The sequence below is a fragment of the Melanotaenia boesemani genome, chromosome 8 (genome assembly GCF_017639745.1).
Source record: "Melanotaenia boesemani isolate fMelBoe1 chromosome 8, fMelBoe1.pri, whole genome shotgun sequence".
Lineage (NCBI taxonomy): Eukaryota > Metazoa > Chordata > Actinopteri > Atheriniformes > Melanotaeniidae > Melanotaenia > Melanotaenia boesemani.
Genome location: NC_055689.1, coordinates 24,976,406 through 24,990,742, shown reverse-complemented (window position 1 = coordinate 24,990,742; position 14,337 = coordinate 24,976,406). Strand labels below are relative to the sequence as shown.

The 14,337-nt window shown below is 37.3% G+C and overlaps 1 protein-coding gene across 3 annotated transcripts in view; it reads right to left on the bottom strand.

Moving 5' to 3' along the window:
* LOC121645045 (collagen alpha-1(XI) chain-like) overlaps positions 1-14,337 on the bottom strand; it is an 83,938-nt gene that overhangs the window by 51,960 nt on the left and 17,641 nt on the right. For all 3 annotated transcript variants that reach the window (XM_041993337.1, XM_041993338.1, XM_041993339.1), the window contains exons 5-9: positions 9,491-9,619; positions 3,563-3,652; positions 2,309-2,407; positions 1,229-1,528; positions 137-202 (exon numbers count right to left, since the gene is read on the bottom strand). In XM_041993337.1, the coding sequence (XP_041849271.1) occupies positions 137-202; positions 1,229-1,528; positions 2,309-2,407; positions 3,563-3,652; positions 9,491-9,619 (684 nt within the window). The remainder of the gene's footprint in view (positions 1-136; positions 203-1,228; positions 1,529-2,308; positions 2,408-3,562; positions 3,653-9,490; positions 9,620-14,337) is intronic.

Sequence of the window (14,337 nt, the reverse complement as noted above, 5' to 3'; positions counted from 1 at the left end):
AGTACTTGAGCCAATGCTGGATTGTAATTCTTCCTGTGCCTATTTCCTCTAGCGTGGAGGATTTGGACCATTATGGAGTTTTCAACACTTGCAACAGTATATTAGAAGAATTAGAACAGATGGGATTGATACTTACCGGCTCGATGACAGCAGGTTCACCCTTCTCTCCTTTTTCTCCCAGGTAACTCTGACCACTATGCACCTAAAGACATATGGCAGTAAGTTCATTAATATAAAGATAAGTGAGACTTATTTCTATACAGATACAGCATCAGTGGCTTGAATTCAAAAATATGAATTGTGCAGGAGATGTCCTGCCTAATGTCTGTGTCATCTATGTAACAGAGGTTATATTAAACAGAAACAAACTGCTAAGAAAAGCACAGCAACTAAAATAAAGCACTGTGTGCTAAAAAGTTTAGATAGAAAACTGGTTGTACTAGCCAAATGGATTTTTCCAGCATAATGTAAATAATCATTTTATTACCAAAAAGCTATAATTTAGGATCTGGTCTGACTTCAAGCATCCTTAAAGCAGAGAGCTGAAAAAAGACCCCAACTTTGCATTTATATAGAAGCTGTTACCTGACACTATCTATACAATGACCTCACTTGAGAAGAATTCACAAACCAACTACAGGACTGTGTCCAAAACCCTCTAGACTGCACAGTTTAGCCTGAAGAGGAAACCGGTGTTTAATGAGAAATTCATACAGAGGGGCTGAAATTGCACAATAACAGAACAGAGCAGTTCAGATTAACCTAAAGCAGACAGATCTCAAGCCAACATCCAGACAGTGACTGTGTCACTTCCTATCTCTGAGACTTTGATAGACACCAGCTCAGCAATTTCTCTCTGGTTGCAGAGATGGATTCAGTGGAAAAACATTTACAGAGACTATGTCTGCCACCAGATAAACCAAACAGATTAGTGGTAGAATATCCACATATAGGCATAAACAGCAGAGGCCACCCAGGTCAAGAGGTTACAGAAGGACTGCTTGTGCCAACAGCTGGGCCATCATCTGCTTATGTGTGAAAGACAAGGTGTGTATTTGTGTTTCATGCTTGTGTGCAAAAGGTTTTAAGTTGCAATCATAAAAAACAAATAATAAAAAGGGCATTACAAACACCCCGTCAAACAAATACCATCAGCATCTCTTAGATCTTTTCACATTCCTGAACATCACTACCATGACACTTGCCTTCCAGCCTTTCCAGAACTTACACTGCTCTCTCTGAAGTCTGTTTCCGCCGGAACTGCAGGACCAAACTCCTCCTCGTACTGGTCAGGTGAAGGCTTGGCATCAGTGGGATCATAATCAACGGTATCACCATAGTCGTAGGGTTTCTCCACAAACTCTTTGCCATATGTGTACTCGTATTCCTTAAATTCATTGAGGTCAGTAGCAGGATCCACTTTTTCTTGGGTGTCCACTGGGGCAGCGGCTTCAACAAGAACAGTGGGGTCTACACCGACCTGTTCCACACCGGTGATGTAATCATCCACTATTTCCCCTTCATAAGTCTGGGATCAGTCCAGCCATTGTAAAAAAAAGAGAAAACATGGAGCTGTGGTTAGTGGAATTTTACCATGTGAATAGGTTTGATATTTCACGTGTAAATTTTTTCTTAATAGTTATGAATTAGAGTCAAGCATTAGCCGTTAAACATCGTCATTTAGCACCAACTAAGGGAAACTTCCCAAAGTTTCAGCTTAGTTGTGTTCACATCTGTGTAACAGCACTAAAAAAATCTACTTGTTCTTTTTTAGTTTGCTTTTTTGCAACAAAAACATAAATCTAAAACTACTGGATCAATGAGACTTTTTAAAAACCAATCAATATGGTTTAGTTAATCATAAAAATGAAAAATAAATATTATCATCAGAAAATCAGATGAAAATCAGAAATCAGAAAAAACAGGTTTATTGCTGATCTATATGCAGATATAGACTGATTATCTACAGAAGTCTTCCTATAAATATATTTAAATAACCTAGCCACAGCATTTTACCATAATATTTAAAAACATTTAAAAGCCTTCTGTACTAAAGGACACAGCAAGATGAGCCATTTCACCACCTGATAATACACTCACTGACATAAAAATACAAAATATTTACATCTAGAAAATGGGTAAGTAGCAGTGCCTTTACATACATTACAAATATTATACAGCCCAAAGAGCATTTTTCAACAGCTTTTATCAAAGAAACTGTTAACTCTCTCATATCTTACACTGCAATCAAAGGGACAAAATGTAGCTGTCATCTTTGAGAAAAAAAGATCACATGCTTATAGTTTACCTGGCCTTGTTCAGCAGTCTCTGTTTGAGTTTCAGGCTGACTTCCATCCAATGTGGTGTAGTCGTACTCACCAGTGTAGTAGTCTCCACCCACAGTTGTCTGAAATCAGAGCATGTTTGATTACTGGAAAATGAATTTGTTATAATCAAGAACTTGTGATAATGCAGATGAATCTGCACCACATTCTTCCTCATCATTATTCTCAATACCTTTAGATTCATTGTGGTAATATTGTTTATTGTGTAAAGCTTCCACACATAGAAGTAAATAATGACTGTAAAGTCCCCCTCCACTTAAAATCATGGTTTTAACTCCACTCTTATTTATAAAATATTTTAAATGTCTTATGAGACATATCATGAGCAAAGTCAGTAACTATAGCTATGGTTACATTCCTGCTTTAAATCTGCAGAGCCTCACCAACAGTCTAAGGAGAGATCAGTGAGTCATGTGTAGAAAATTGGAGGAACCTATCCTGCCTATTTGCAGGCTGTGCGTCTTTTTGGCACACCATGGGAAGAATTCATTAGTGAAACTAGCATTAATTATGAGGAGAAATGAATTGTTAGCTAGTGGGGTCTAATAGGGACTAATGGGGCAATGAACTTCTCTATTTGCCAAGTAAGTCATAGCTATAGCTTCTGAGACTGGGTCAACAATGTAGCTGACTGCAGGCTGCCATTTTTAGGGACTTGGCCCCAGAAAAAAGTGATAAGGAGACTGCTTGCTATGGCAACACTGCTAGCTACTTCCTTGTAACTTGTGCTAGGTTGTCATGAAATGCTGAGATGGGACTGGGTCTAATTTAGTGTATTCATGATTATTTACTGATTAAACTGATTTTAAATTAGGCAAGAACTCATATTGGTGCAAATCTGAACAACATATGGAAATAATAACTACTAGAAATGAGACTTCAAAACAAGAAATCATGTGGTCTAGGGAAATAAGCAGAAAAAGGTGCAACAGAGAAATATAGTTAGATCAGGGTTACTCAATTTGGTCTTATAAGGGTCAGCGGGTTTTCAATTTATATTTGCTTCAACACACATGAATCAAATAAAAATTATCTAACAGATCAAATTCTGCACAATGACTTATTAATTTGAGTCAGGTGTGTTGGAGCAGGGATACATGAAAAACCTGTTGGACTGTGGCCCTCGTCAGAACGAATTAAGTAGCCCTGGATAAAATAAGAACAAGAAAACAACTGACAATCCATGTCATCAGCCACAATAGCTAGTAAAGTGTTACCTCAGTCTTTGCTCCATCAGTTGGGGGAGCATCAGTGGTTTTCTCTCCTTCACTGTAGTCATAGAACTCACCATAATCATAGTTACCATACTGTAAGAAAAACCCGATAAAGGGCAATCAGTTAATAGTCGCCAACATGTAAACAAGGAAGCACAATGTCTGAAAGGAATATTGTGCATCATTTACATGGCATGTGAGAAAAGGCTTTCTGCAACAGTTTAAACCCAGAATTTTAACCATGTAATAGATCAACTTAATTAGATTGTGTCAACATGCTACTTTAAAAGTAGCATGGTTAAACATGTTGTAGGACACTGTTTAACATCCATACTAGAAAACTAAAAAGTTTTGTGTATGGATGTTGATTTTTCTAACTCTCTAAGAATCACATGAGAGAGTCTATGTATCCAAGCAACAATGAATTAAGGGTAGTTTGCTTCAAACAGGATGTTAGAGGGTTCATGCAATGCCAGTGAAAACTTATCTGCATCTGCTGCTTTAACCTGTATGCCAACAATGGCCTGCAGCTCTCATTAAAAGCTCTTTAAAACAAAAATCTCATGCTGTCCTGACTTACTGTATCCTGGTAAATTAGGTGGAGCAGGGGGCAATCTTCCCCTACTTTTATATCACAATGCTTTTAAAAATTAAGGGCTATTGACATTCTCACTAAATTAACATTCCCTCTAAAAGGTTTTAGGTTATTAAATCTTTTACCCCAATTTGTTCAAGATATTCAAACATGATGCTGTTTGTGTTGTCCACCATCCTGCTGCTTATGAGTTTTTTGTGAAGCCAAACTCATCAGGAAGTGAACTTCATCATAAAATAAACTCTGTGATTTCAGACTGAGAGGGCTGCACTTACTTTCTTAAAACAATTAGAACTGAAGCCTCCAGTTAATGTTTAAAATATTGAAGAAATATATATTATAGATATTTGATTCTTCTCTAACTTTAAACAAAAACAAACAAATAAATAAACATATAGCTCATGATGAAATACTTTGAACTCATTAAAAAGATGGTGCAACATGAATGTCTTTTAATTTCTATTTACTCTTTTGTCCACACATTGCAAGATTTTTTTTTGTCTTTTTTCTTAAAATTAATTAACATTTGCAAAAATCTGATCTAAAAGCAAAAGGTTCTTAGTTACAAAAACCAGGTTTCTCTGTTAGAAGCCATGGAAATGGTGAGAGAAATTATAAAAAGGTTCTGAAATACAAATCAGAGCTGGACTGTTCTATGACCACGTGGTTGACAGGTAATAGAAATAATTCAGATATGCAGGGGTGGGTCTAGAAAAGTCTTGATAAGGGGGCCAGGCAGGGGCCCTGACTAAGAAAAGGGTGGCAGAAAAGAGAAATCTTTTTTATTTATTTATGTCTTGATTTCAGTAAATAATTAGCTGATTTTCACAACATAAGTAGCAATCAGATAATTTAATTCGTAAAAAATAAAAATAGCCATTGATATTTCTCAGTGCTAATGTAGAACAACAAATAGAAGTGCATTACATGCTGCATTCACTGACCCTTGGGACATCTGAGGCCTACCTAAGTAAAATATAGTTTACACATATTGATTCATTACCCCAAATCATGTCTCTTTAAGCAGATACACAGTCCTCTGATGGTAAAATAGGTATTTTGTTAATTCGTTACCGCTAAGCCGCGGCTATGGTTCAGCCATGTTCAGCTGTGTGATCATGCTTGAAGTAGCCCCAGCCCCCGTAATAATAATTTTGTTTCTCAAGACAGGATAATGAGTCACTGCAGAGTTCAGTTTGGCTGAAAGGACAAAGTTACATTGTCCAGAAAGATATTTTGTAAAGTAGAATTACCATTTGCCAATAATTTCAGTGGACAATTTATCTATTTATTTTTATTTAGCCAATCTTTAACCAGCAAAGTCCCATTGACATCAGAGACTCCCTTTTCAAGGGAGTCCTGGTCAAAAAAGTTATTTATAAGTAAAACAGTAAGGGTTATTGTGAAATAAAGGTTTGTGATTTTATGGGTTTTTTATTTTAACATAAAAAAGTACTCAAACTTTCACCTGCATACATACAGTACCAGTTAAAAGTTTCTTTCCCACTCAGTGGGAAAGTGTGCCTAAGCGTTTGACTGGTATAGTATACAGTTTAGTGTACAGTGTAAGTGACAACTGCTGAGGTGGAAATGAAGCTAACAACAGTGGACAAAAGTGGGGGCTAGTTGGTGTTTGGCAAAGAATTAAATCATAATAAAATTTCTTCACTATCTCAGGTCTTTTTCAACAAAAACTCCATTCTTCAATAAGTTTTACACAGTACATCTTTAAATCACAAACTTCATGGGGTATTCATCAGCACTTTGCCAAGAATCCACATAACATGTCCGCTTTAGACCTTTGTCAAAATTTTTTTTACACTGTCAAAACACAGGCAAAGTAGATTATGTTAACACAGCAGCCCCTGATATGCAATACTCTATCAGCACAGGGATAAATATTAGTCCCTTGACAGCTGCTAAGCTCATAAAAATAATATAGGATCCACTGTCTGCTGTAATGCTGGCCTGACCTGTGTTTTGCGTACCAGAGGGAAAAAAAGGTCACACATGAGAAACCCTGGTCAGACGAACAAAACAGAAAGAAGTACAAAGAATAGGAGATGGTCCAGGAGAACGTCAGATAACGTTAAAGAATAAAGACAAGAATATAAAGTTTTATGTTGTTTGAGATGAAGGCCTTCACCACAGGCTTGAATGAAAGACGTAAATAATGAAGTGGGCTCATAAAAAGAAAGGATTTTCCCTTCCTGCTACTGTATCACTCTCTCTTCCCTGATTTTAACAGCTGCAAACATTTGGATGATGACTGCAAAGGTGGCATGCTTAAGGTGAAAGGGCATAAGTAGTTGGCCTTGACAATAATTGGTGAATAAAAGAAACAGATGCACTGATCTTGTGCACTAGTAAGCAAGTTTGTAAAATGCTTAGCTGGAATGTAAGAAGAACATTCCTGTTTTAAGTTAAAACTTTTAACTGCACATAAACTGATAATGAATAAACCAGATTTACAATATTCTTTAAGCCAAACTTCTCCCTGCTGTCTATTTAGAATCCACAAGCTCCTTACTTATGAGTAGTAACTTGATAATGAAGCAATATTTTCCAGGACTGGTACCCACTGTACAGCCAATATTTTTGAATAGAGAAGCAGCTCCTGATTTTTTGTATTTTTTAAATTTTTTCCTTCCTTCTTTTTTTTTTCTTGAACTAGAGATCTAAAATCTACTTTTCCAGGTATTGGAAGTCTAGCTGGGGAAGGGAGAGCTTAAATTTCCCTGTGAGTCTGGGCAGAGCCTGCAGAACTCGTTAGTGATATAAATCATATGGCCACTCCAAAGTGGGTTCAGACTTTGAGGCAGGGAAAAAAGAAAAGTTTCCAAAGTGAGCTCATCAGTTATTTTGTGAAAAACTGAAGGAAAATGTCAACCGATGAAAGGCTCAAAGTAGCAAAATAAGAAAATATTAGGATGAAAAGAAAAATGAAGTTTTGACACAAAGCCCTGTGTTTCAATATAGAAATCTTGATTAACAGGCACCAAGTGAAAATTTTATGCCAGTGGCAATAAAACTTTAATTTTACCTGAAGCTATGTATTTGGATATGTCAGTGTGTTTCCACTTGTAAAATACAGAGAACATAGACATATCAGACCTGACATAGAAGCTAAGGCAAGTTTTTCTCCTTCTAGGTGTTCAGTGAATGCCTTCAGGACTGTTTATAAAACCACTATTTTTAAATATATATATTATTTTATCTATTTATTTATTTTTATTCCAGTGAAGACTTAAGGTGCTTCAGATTAAACCAGGACAAATAATCAAAACAGGATTATGCAATCAGGGAAGTCTGAGCTGGCCGATGTGAAATAACTCTTATGACCTAACCTTGCAATGTGAGTCTAAAAGTGTCACTTGAACTTCTTTCTTCCAAAATACGACCTTAACCTTCAACTTAACATTAAACTTTAGATATAATTTTGTTTATGATTAGATACGCCCAATTACATATTGCACATTTCATGATTTATTTGAATAAAAGCAAGCCAAGATACAGAAGCAGTTTGTTAAAAGTTACGTACATGATTCAGAGCCACTTTTAGCTGTAACTGCTACTCATCATCTTCTATGTGATGGTATCAGTCCCTCACATCATTCCTGAGGAATTTTGGCTCATTCTTATAAAATTGCTTAAGATCATTGAGGTTTGCATTCATTCATTTATGCACAGCTCTCTAAGTTTCCACCACAACAATTTAGTTGGGTTGAGGTCTGGACTTTGACTGGGTCATGGCAACAGATTGATTATTTTCTTTTTGGCCATTCTGTTGTAGATTTGCTGGTTTGTTTGAGATCATTGTCCTGTTCCATGACCCAATTCGTGGCAAGGTTTTGGTTAAACAGATTTCTTCATATTTGGCTCTCGAATACTTTGGTATACAGAGGAGGTCAGAATCAGCTTAATGACTTCAAGGTGTTCAGGTCCTTTATTTTGCAAAACAAACCCAAAATCATCACCCCTACACCCCCATGCTTGACAGTTGGTATGAGTTGTGTTGATTTTGCCCAACATTATGCTGCAAGTTATAACCAAACCTCTCCGCTAGCAGAGATTCAGATTGTTCCAGAAGTCTTGTGGTTTACTCAGATGCAACCCAGCCAAGCTGGCATTTGTTTTTCCACATAAAAATGACTGTCCTGCCAGTCCATCCAAACAAGTGATACTTGCTCAGTCTTTTTTCTGTTTATACTCTTATGAACTTTAAGATTTAGCATGCTATCTGAGGTTTAAGTAATCTGAGAAGCAACACTTGGGAATTTTGCCATTTTTACAATCATTGTACACATATTTTCTGATCTATGGGTGAACTTGCCAGTTCTGGGGAGGTTCGCAATCTTTCTCACTGTAGAGTGCTAGACTGGAAATTGTTTGGAAATGGCTCAAGTGGATTTGATTAACAGCACCTGGTTGCTATTTTCCTTATTAATTCACATGAAAGCAGTATATGGGCGTTTAAATCTTTCCCATGCAGCTTCTGCACTTTGACTTAATTTTTCTTTAATAAAAGATGACACGGTGTTAAAATTCCAGTGATGTTGTTCATCTGAAGTTGCATTTATCCAATTCTTAGCCCTTGTGAGGATCAGTTTGTTTGTGTTTTGCCCTGAAACATAAAACCTAATAACATAATGATTGAGTCCTTAATTTTTTATGTCGTGATTTGAAAAGGGTTGGTCACGCTGCTGAGGTTACTAAGCTATCTCCTACAGATATTTGCTATCATCATTTAGCAGCAAGAAACATTAGTTATAAACCTCACATTTTTATTCAACATGTTTACTTATCACACACAGCAGCAGATGACTCAGCACGCATTGTATGGAATGATACAAAACTTAATCTTTAAAGTAGAAAACTAACTTTATAGGAACATATCCTCCTGAATTTGATTGATATGGGGGCCAAAAAAATAATTTTCACCTGCTTAAACCAATGTTATGTGAGGTAAGAAAATAATATCCTTTCCATCTCTAACTGCTTCCATTTTTCTAATCCATTAATTTAATTTCCATCTTTCCAAACCTCCTGTTTCATTGTGTTATGTGATTTTTGCCTCCAGAGTATAAAGGATTCCTTCCAAATCTGTTTTTATATTTCCTAAACCTTAATCTCCTCCATTCAACATCTCTGCTGTAACCTTTCTCCTTTCCTAATAGCAAATATTCCTCCATCCTCTCTTTTATAAAACCATCTGTAAAATCCTCCCAAGTCCGCCCTCCACAGTCCACATCCTCTGCTCTTTTTCCCTCCCTTTGAACAAACACTCCTTCCTGATAGTTACTCTGATGTCCACTGCAACCACTCTAGATACTGACCTCATCCTCAGGTTCCTGAGCCTGTGGGGTGTCATGATGGCTGGGGGTTTCACAGTCAGGGCTGTAGTGTTCACAGTAATCATAGGCTGCCCTTGGGTCTGCCACTATTAACAGCTGCTGGATGTCACCCTGGAAACAAAGGAGAAGATTGTAAGCAGACAACAAACCAAAAGTAACCCCCTAAAGGCAAATTCTAACATCAGTGTTATCTTTTGTCTTCAACATATAACAAGGAGTGTGTTGGATAATTTACAAAAGTGGTCAGCAGTGATATTTATTACAACTTATTGAGAATGAGTTTAAGTTTTTGAGAATTAGTTTTTTTTTTAGTTGGATTGCCACACAGAGATTGGAGCCTCATCCAAAGCTGAGAAGACAAAAAAGAACTCAACAGCCTACTTCCTCTTTGTAGCTGGGAACAAAACATCAAGCTATTTGCTTAATCCACCCACAATTACTGCAGATGATACCATATAAAACAGGTGCATTGTTTTAAACTGTAATATGTAAGTTCAGGTTTTAGCTACCATGAATGCAAACAAAACAGACATTCAGTGAGTATCTGGATATGGTACAGATGTGCAGACTGTAATTCACTTAGAGGCAGCTGTTTATTCTTTATTTGAGATGTACCAAACTAGTGCAAAAGTGTTGTGCTGTGAGGTAACAAAATAACTAATAATCTTGTACTAATGTGCAAACAAGGTGTTGGAAGAATTCAGTGGAACAGTAAGAGTCATACTGGGCTCTCTGCCTCTACAGGCACTTGATCAGGTCATTGTCTTGTTAAGAAGAATGGCAAGGCTATTTTCTGTCTCCAACCCTATACGCTGGGTCAGAATGTTTGACCCAATGTTGGGGGGCACCCAGCCTATGACCCAAACGTCCTGAACCAAGCCTTTTGGGATAGCAAAATAACCCAGCCATTTTATGAGTGCATGCACAAAAAGTTACACAAGACAGAAGGAAAAAGGAAACAAAAGTATAAAGCCTAACAGGTTTAATGGCCAGGAAGTGTGCATCTGCTCCCTCTTTGTTGATTGCCCAAGGTTTGCAACAGCATGGTGGTGAAAAAATATGTCAATAAAACAACAAGACAGATGTTGAATACCAGAGGCAGTAGTCTCTAGACTATTCATTATATACAAGTTTATAGAAAGAATTGAGGTTTCAGGGGAGTCTGCAAGCTTTTAGAAAGAACTACTCTACAATCTTCCTCACTCTGCCATTAGGGACAGCAAGTCCCTGTACACAGCAGATAAATAACCAAGGTCTGAAGCCGTCTGTTTTTCATGAGCTTTTGGAAAAGGAAATTAGATCCCCTCTTCCAACCCTTCCATCAGCCAAGGGCTTTTTTTCCATTATAGTATCCCAAGAAATTCCTAAACCAGGAAACTGCTATGCCACTGATCTTGAGAGTGTTATCAATAGCATCTACCATATGGACACCTTAGCTGACCTTTTTCATAACCAACCTGTACTAGATAAAAAAGGGTCAAAATAAATGAGGAAAACAACTTAAGGGTGATGGAAGGCCACGATCACGGTGGCCCCCTAAGAGGAAGCACATCCATACAGAATGCATTAAATTACAGGAGGCAACATCTGTACAAGCTTAGATCTCTGGAACACATTACATACTCATTGCTCATGCACCTATCATATGTGACCAGTAATCCTCAAAAAGCTATTGAACAACCCAAACAAAATATAAGTACATTGGACATATGGGTTGATAGAATAGTTTTCAGTAAATTTCAATCCAATATCGTTAATGCCCATTACTCACATGCAGATGAACATTCTCACAAGCATATGCATAGATTTCACATGCATACTGTAACCTTTGCGGAGCAGTTCAGGAGTCTTTGTAATGTATCAGTGTTGAGAAGTCTCCACAGCGTAAAAAATTTACTGTAAAATATTGCACATATGTCTGGAGGGAAACACTTGTTACAAATGTTCCCTGTGCACCTGTGTAACCTTCCACAGGAACAAAATCTCCAGGCATAAGCAAAAGGTGTTGCAGTGCTGCTGCTGTATACTGTCTTTTTCATGATTTAGCACACCTTTAAAATATGACAACATAATGGGATGGCAACCTCCATATATATAAAATATAATAAAAAAAATGAACAGAAGCAGAAAAATGAATGCAGAATAAGCTTTAGCTGCGCTCCGACAAGTGAATGAGGATGACTCAGATGGGGAGATGACACCTAAAGAAATGAAGAAAAACGGGCTTTAACAGGCTGTGTGCGCTCTCGGATCGTTCCTTTTTTGCGAGGTAACGCAAAACTTATTGCAAGGGAACGCAAAGGTATTGCATGGTAATGCAAAAGTATTGCAAAGTATTGTGAGGAAACGCAAAAGCATTGTGAGGGAACGTAAATTAATTGCCTAGTAATGCAAAAGAAAATAAATTCCTGTGTCCCCTGGGGGGCTTCGTAACTTTCAAATAATACAAAAAAAAAAAAAAAAAAAAAAATTCAAAGGGAAAAAAAGAATTGGTCTCCGTAAATGTCACCTTTATCATTTTTATGCTGCGTCAGCATGGTCAAAATGACCCCCTCTGGTGGTTCTAGGGGGTTTTGGAGTGTTAAAAAAACAATTCTTGGATCCAGGCTGTGAGCCGGATCGTCATAATCAGCTGATCCTTTATTCCATTACAGAGATTTCCTGAAAAGTTAATCAAAATCAAGTCCTTCACTTTCTGAGTTATTCTGCTAATGCCAACAGACAGACAGACAGACAGATAGACAGACAAACGTATGCTGCCAAAAACATGGCAGAGGTAATAATACTTTACTATTAAGGACAGTCATTTATTGAAAAAGTTATTGTGTTTATTAAGGTGGCCAACAGGTGCAAATGTGCGCAAATACAGACACAGAAACAGAGCTGGTGGGAAGTTTGAGCAGAGTACAGGGAGAGAAACTACATCAAGGTATGTATTTTTATCTATTTATTTATTATATTTGGCCTCAGTCTTGTACAATATTAGAAAACAATCAGCTGTTTTAAGTTATTGACGTAAGCATAGTAAAAACTTTTGATAATATAGTTTCTCTCCCTGTGCTCTGCTTAAACTTCCCACCAGTTCTGTTCTTCTCACTGTTGTCTGTCTCTCGGGTGAAAATGCACCGCAGGCCCTAGAAACCCAAAGCACTTCCATTGTGTCAGTGAATTTGCAGCTTTTTCTTCTTGCAGTTGTTTTCATTTATCCAGCGCGTTTCTGTGTTTGCAGCGCGTTTGCACCTGTCAGCCACCGTAGTTTATTTTCATAAAACTCGGCAGACCACCATTCTGCTGTCATGATACTGGACAGGACAAGGCTGAAAAAAGGAAAAGAATACATAAATGTAATATACCTCTTAAAACTCATTCAGAAGATCTTCATGTTTGTTGAGAAAGAGGTATATATTATATACAATGGAACAACATGGCAATCATTTTCATTAAATTACGAATTAAAGCTTCAACTATTTCACAGATACTCAGTGGGAAGGGAACTGAAAAAAGCACAACTTAAGAAGACATTTTGCAAGGTCAACAACATAACACAGGGTTCTGCAAAGGACCACACACACTTATCTTATTTATAAAGCTAAGCAGTGATTCAGTCACTCCCACAATCTCTGATAAGCATCTCATCTCACACCCCCCCCATCCACTCCTGCATCTTCCTTGTTGATGGTAATGACTGGATTTTGTTGCACATCCTTCTGCCAGGTTCCTCCTCCGAATCCCAGGAATGATCTACAGTAATGTGGATCTGCTCAGCACTGGCACAGACATGTGGGGTAAAATGTAAGTCTGTACTGCAATCAGTTTCCTAATACATCTGTGTTCCATGTGCATTTCTATGTTAATACAACACACCTCAGCATGTTAACCATGACAACAACCATCTGTCAGAGAAAACTATAAACAGACAGACAGCAACTAGATTGATGAAATAAAAACATCTGCTCATTCATATTTCACTCAAAGACAAAATCCTAAACTAAAAAAAAACTATTGTAAATGTTAGCCTTGGAAGCATAAAACTGCAAGGAAAACTATCTGTTGAACCGAAACCCTGATTCATCATGAACAAACACCTAACAGTGAGTTTTTCAGGCTGCAAAAAACCCCCCAAAAAACAAAAAAGATAAAATCTGTTCTCTATGTTGTATTCTGACTGCTGCATATGAGTTGTGGCTATTTTGATCAGATAAGCAGTTGCCATCTGAATATTAGCACAAATTATCTGCACATACTTAAACAGAAAAATGAAGACACAGCTTTGATTAAATGCAGATATCTCCTGCTGGCGCCAGATCACAGATGTCGGGCGGCATAGTAGGTTTTCCCACCCTGTCTCTGCTAAACTAATTTAGAGGCATAAACAAAGATGCAGTTTGTTCTTTGACTCTACAAAATTAAGACCATACTTGATCTACAAACTTCATCAACATGTGAGCAGAAAGAAAATTTGTTTTCTTTTTTCTAGGAGCCTGAAGAAATTTAACCATAAATCAAACCAGGCACACACTCGTCTCATACGGCTGAGACTGGCAAGAATTCTAACATTTTTGAGAGTGTCTGTTTCTAGATATTTGTTTGTTTATTTACTGTTTTATGCCATTGGCTAACACCTGCTGCTGGCTGTAAAACTTTGAGGAGAGGTCTGGGCTGGTCAAACACAAAGAGAGATCAAACAGAGCCTACTGATTGTGAGATAAAAACAGGAGACATGTCCAGAATTGTGTTGTAAAAACCATCCAGCTTGTACTGGAATACTCTCCCTCTCTTTGAAAAGCTGTTAGTTTTAAGTTATTGTCTTTGTCATCCAACCAAAAGAA